The sequence below is a fragment of the Cryptomeria japonica genome, chromosome 2, assembly GCF_030272615.1.
Source record: "Cryptomeria japonica chromosome 2, Sugi_1.0, whole genome shotgun sequence".
Taxonomy (NCBI): Eukaryota; Viridiplantae; Streptophyta; class Pinopsida; order Cupressales; family Cupressaceae; genus Cryptomeria; species Cryptomeria japonica.
The window spans coordinates 448,540,713-448,545,115 of record NC_081406.1 but is presented as its reverse complement, the minus strand read 5'-3'; the positions used below and the strand labels follow the sequence as shown (position 1 = coordinate 448,545,115).

General features: G+C 45.8%; 1 protein-coding gene across 1 annotated transcript; it reads right to left on the bottom strand.

The window, feature by feature from the left end:
* Window positions 1–463: 463 nt before the first annotated feature.
* LOC131862455 (uncharacterized) lies at window positions 464–3,613 on the bottom strand. The gene is made up of 6 exons (XM_059214995.1): window positions 3,533–3,613; window positions 3,181–3,422; window positions 2,513–3,128; window positions 2,209–2,416; window positions 810–2,031; window positions 464–488 (listed from the first exon to the last, which is right to left on the bottom strand). The coding sequence occupies exons 1-6, from the start codon at window positions 3,611–3,613 to the stop codon at window positions 464–466; spliced, it is 2,394 nt and encodes a 797-aa protein (XP_059070978.1).
* Between the last annotated feature and the right edge of the window lie 790 nt (window positions 3,614–4,403).

Genomic DNA, 4,403 nt, shown 5'->3' with positions numbered 1-4,403 from the left:
CAATACTTGTTTGTGAGACCTTGCCAATATATATGAAATATAACTTAAAGTATAAGAAAGGAAACTTATACCTAAATGTTATATTTAATATATATATTTTGATGAAGGAAGATTCCTCCATGGTCAAAATTCCTTCCTCCTAGCAAAAATCCGCCCAAGAAGGTCATAGGGCGCCAGAATGAGGTGACCTTGGAATTCATTGAAATGCATTGAATCCTTGGCAAGCACAAAATTCTGCCTTACTTCTCAAGAGGGCGCCAAATAGAGGGAGCCAGGGAAGAATTGAAAAGGTTCAAAATTCCTCCTTCAATGAAGAATTGTGCCTATGAGTAATGGAGGGTGCCAAATAGGAGTCAGGGAAGGTGAAGAAATTTGATGAATTCCTCCTCTGAGTCAAAATTCCATCCATGCTAGAAGTAGGATTCCGAGAATCAAATGGCCAAGGATGAAATGATGAATTCCTTCACAAAGCGAATTCCACGCCTAAGCTGGAAAATAAAAAGAATTTGTCTATGGCATGAAAATCTAAGGGTCAAGGAGGAATGACTATTTTTACACACCAAATCTTATTAGAATTCAAATTTTTTTGCAGATTTCGTATCATGAGAGATTTCGAATCTCTACTGGACCCGACTCCTAAATTTTAGGGAAATCCCTAAAAAATAGGTGTGAAAAAATTGGTCAAAAGCTCCATGTGGACATGATGAATTCAAAGAGCACAAAAAATTCCTTCCTCAAGGAACAAATTTCCAAAATTTCTTCTCCTGTTCCAAAATGTGCCTAAGGTTGGAAGCAAGACGTAAATAAACCAAGGTTCAGGAAGAAAAGTGCAAAATTCAGAAAATTCCTTCCTCAGGGAAGAATTGTGCCCAAGAAGACGAATTCCAAGAAAGATGAAAATTTGGTTGTGTTGGAAATTCCCTGGTCGAAGTTCGTTCTGGCCGTTATACTTCAAAACTAACTGCCTCGGCCGGAAGTTGGCCCGCTGTAGATGCTGGTCATGCCAATGCTTCCGTCGGCGTTGTGCCACCTCCGTCGCCCATTGTGCCATCAGTCTTTGTTCATCCAGTTTTATGAGGCTGCCAAGCCTTGCATTGAAGCTCTCTTCATCCTCGAGTCTGTTATACACCGCCAACCGAAGGCTCGGTACAGTGTACTCAGCTGGTACTACTGCCTCCTGCCCGTACATGAGCTGGAATAGGGTATGCCCGGTAGTGACTTTGTATGTTGTACGGTACGCCCATAGCACGACTGGTAGTCTTTCCTCCCAGTCTTCCTGTTCCACCCCACATGATTTGTAGATTATTGATACCAACACCTTGTTGGTTGCTTCTGCCTGTCTATTAGCTCGAGGATAGTACGGACTAGATAGGTTATGGAATATTTTAAATTCTACGGTCAAGGTACGAATTACTTGATTGACAAAGTGCACTCTCTTGTCACTAGTGATTTGAAGGGGTATCCCGTACTTTGTGACAATCTGTTCGTACAAGAACCGTGCCGTACTCAGAGCTGTCTTGTTCGGCAAGGCCCTAGCTTCTCCCCACTTGGTGAGGTATTCCGTGGCTACTACTATATATTTACACCTGTGCATGTTACTTGGCTTCAAAGGTCCCACAAAGTCCAAACCCCACCATTTGAATAACTCCTGCGGCTGCGAAGGAAAGAGAGGCATGAAGTCCCTCTTGAGTGGTTTTCCCACCCGTTGGCAAGTGTCACACCCAATCACCCACTCTCGAGCGTTGGTGTGTAGAGTTGGCCACCATAGATCGGCCAAAAGCACTTTCCTGGCAGTAGCATCTGGTCCCATATGTCTGCCTGCTAACCCGTCGTGTGCCTCCTTCAACACGCCGCGAATTTCCTCCTCCATGACACACCTCCTCAAGATTTGGTCGGGACCCATTTTATATAGAAGCCCATTAATTAGTTGGAAGGTCTTTCTCTTCAGCGCCAACTTCCTCCGTTCCCCTGAAGGCATCTCTCTCGGAAATGTGGAGGTAGATAGGTACTGGCCTATCTTTTCATACCAGGCTGGTAGTAGTGCAATTTGAAACAAGTGTGCATCTAGAAAGTCTTCATTCACTCCTTCGGCTGGTTCCCCTGATTTGATCCTTGATAGTTGATCGACTATTACATGGGACTTTCATGGCTGTACGATAATGGTGAAGGTGAATTCCTGCAGGAGTAGTAGCCATCGACTTACCCTACCTTGGATGATTGGTTTATTGACCATGTACATTAGTGCCTGATGGTCCACATAAAATGTGAGCAGTGTAGCCAATAGGTAGTGCCGAAACTTCTGTACTGCATACATCATCCCTAGTGCCTCTCGCTCTGTTGTGCTATAGTTCCGTTCAGCCCTTGACAGGAGTTGGCTTGCGAAAAAGACGAAATGGTCCAGTCCTTGTGCCCCTACCTGCGCGAGGATAGCACCAATTGCAAAGTTGGAGGCATCGACGTGTACGTGAAACTCTTTGTTCTAGTCCGGGTATACCAATATCGATGCACTCACCAGCCGATCTTTCAATTCTTTGAAGGCTTCTTCCTGCTCCGTACCCCACACAAACGGCTCTCCCTTCCTTGTCAGCTTATCTAAGGGCCAGGAAACTTGCGCAAAGCCTTTGATAAATCTCCAGTAGTAGCCGACATGGCCCAGGAATGATTTCACTCCTATCACATTTGTTGGGCTCTCCATGTTGACAATCTCTCCTATCTTGTCCAGGTTTGTCTTCAGACCTTCCTTACAAACGATGTGGCCCATAAGCTTCCCTTGTGGTACCATAAACCTGCATTTCCTTGGGTTTAGGGCTAGCCTAGCCTTCCGACACCTTTCCATGCACTCCCCTAGAGCCTTCAAATGGGTGTCCTGATCGCTAAAAATCGACCAGTCATCCAGGAATGCCTTGAAGTTTCCTACAGACATCTTGTCAAAAATGTGCAAAATTATTCTCTGAAAGGTTGCAGGTGCATTGCATAGTCCAAAGGGCATGCGATTATAGGCGTACACCCCTTCCTCCACCACGAATGTGGTCATCAACTTGTCTTCTTCCGCAATACTTATTGGGTTGTACTCGGAGAATCCATCCAGGAATGTGTATATCTCATTCCGGACGACTTCTTCCAGGATGCTGTCAGAATGGGATCGAAAATGGATCCTTGATGGTTACTGCATTCAGGTACCTGAAGTCCACACATATCCTTATCTGATTAGCTTCCTTCTTAAGAGAGATGACTATTGGGGAAACCCAGTCACTAGTTTCCACTTTGAATATGATCCCTGCTTCTAGCATTTTATTGATCTCCTCATTTACTTTGGCTGCGTAGTTTTTATTCATCCTGTATGACCTGCTTCGTACCAGTTGGGCTCCTGGTACGAGGGTTATACGATGTACGCATAGCTCTGGCAGTACCCCCTTTAAGTCCTTGTAAGTCCAGGCAGAGACGTCCTTATATTCCAAGAATATCTTGAAGGGTGTTGCCTTCAACACGGGGTTCCAGTCATCTGTGGTTCTTCCTCATTGCCGAGATTAACCTTCTTCACATCTCTTTCCTCGTACTTGATGGGTTTATCTCGTTCAAACTGGTGGGCTGGCGTGTCGTCCATCCGCGCCATTCCCTCCTAGTACCTACCATACTCCGGGGGGAATGACTGCTCTTCCATACCGCCACTTGATTCCCCTATTTCACATATTTGCGGCATGTGGCATTCCGGGTGGAAGACCTCATAATCCTCCATTTGCCAATGAAAGAGTCCGACCAATGAACTAGTTCCATCTTTGGAACATCTGTCCAGTTCTAACACTCCTTCCTCGTTGGGCTCTTTCCCTCCTCTGTCACCTTCAGAACCCCACTCCCATATATTTGAATCTTCTGAGTCGGAGTCGGATGACACAAGCTCTTCATTGACGACCTGGTTCCTTAGATCAATTACATACTTATGACCATCACTCTCGATTGAGAGCATATTCTTCTTCCAGTTATGATTGGCTCTGGCCAGGATCAACCATCCTCTTCCTAGGAGGGTGTCGTACGCTTTTCTTTCCAGTGGAATGACTACGAAATCCAGAAGGAATTGTTGTGTCCCGATTACCACCTTTTGTGCCATGAGGGTACCGAGGGGTTTGATACCGTGTTGGTCTGCCCCGACCAAGTGGAATGTTGGTGGCCAGAGTGTAGGCTTGCCGAGGCTTCTCCAAGTTTCCTCCGGTAGTACGTTGACTCTGGACCCGCCATCCACAATGGTGTTTGTGAGCTTTTGTCCCATTATATCCATCTCTACTACTGATGGTTTCCGTCCAGTGCTTACCATGAGTAGCATAGGGTTCATGGCGTCCGTACCAAGTCCCTTCACTAGGTCCGTACTACATGTTTCCGTTACCGTTTGGTGTTCCTGGCCGAGGGTG

What these genes read in the sequence shown, in the direction of transcription:
- LOC131862455 (XM_059214995.1), bottom strand. Translation starts at nt 3,613, where the DNA reads ATGGCGCGGATGGACGACACGCCAGCCCACCAGTTTGAACGAGATAAA. An exon ending in CAATAAACCAATCATCCAAG is followed by an intron (nt 2,032 to 2,208) that starts GTAGGGTAAGTC and finishes CACTACTACCAG; the next exon opens with CCTGGTATGAAAAGATAGGC. An exon ending in ACTTTTCTTCCTGAACCTTG is followed by an intron (nt 489 to 809) that starts GTTTATTTACGT and finishes TTTATTTTCCAG; the next exon opens with CTTAGGCGTGGAATTCGCTT.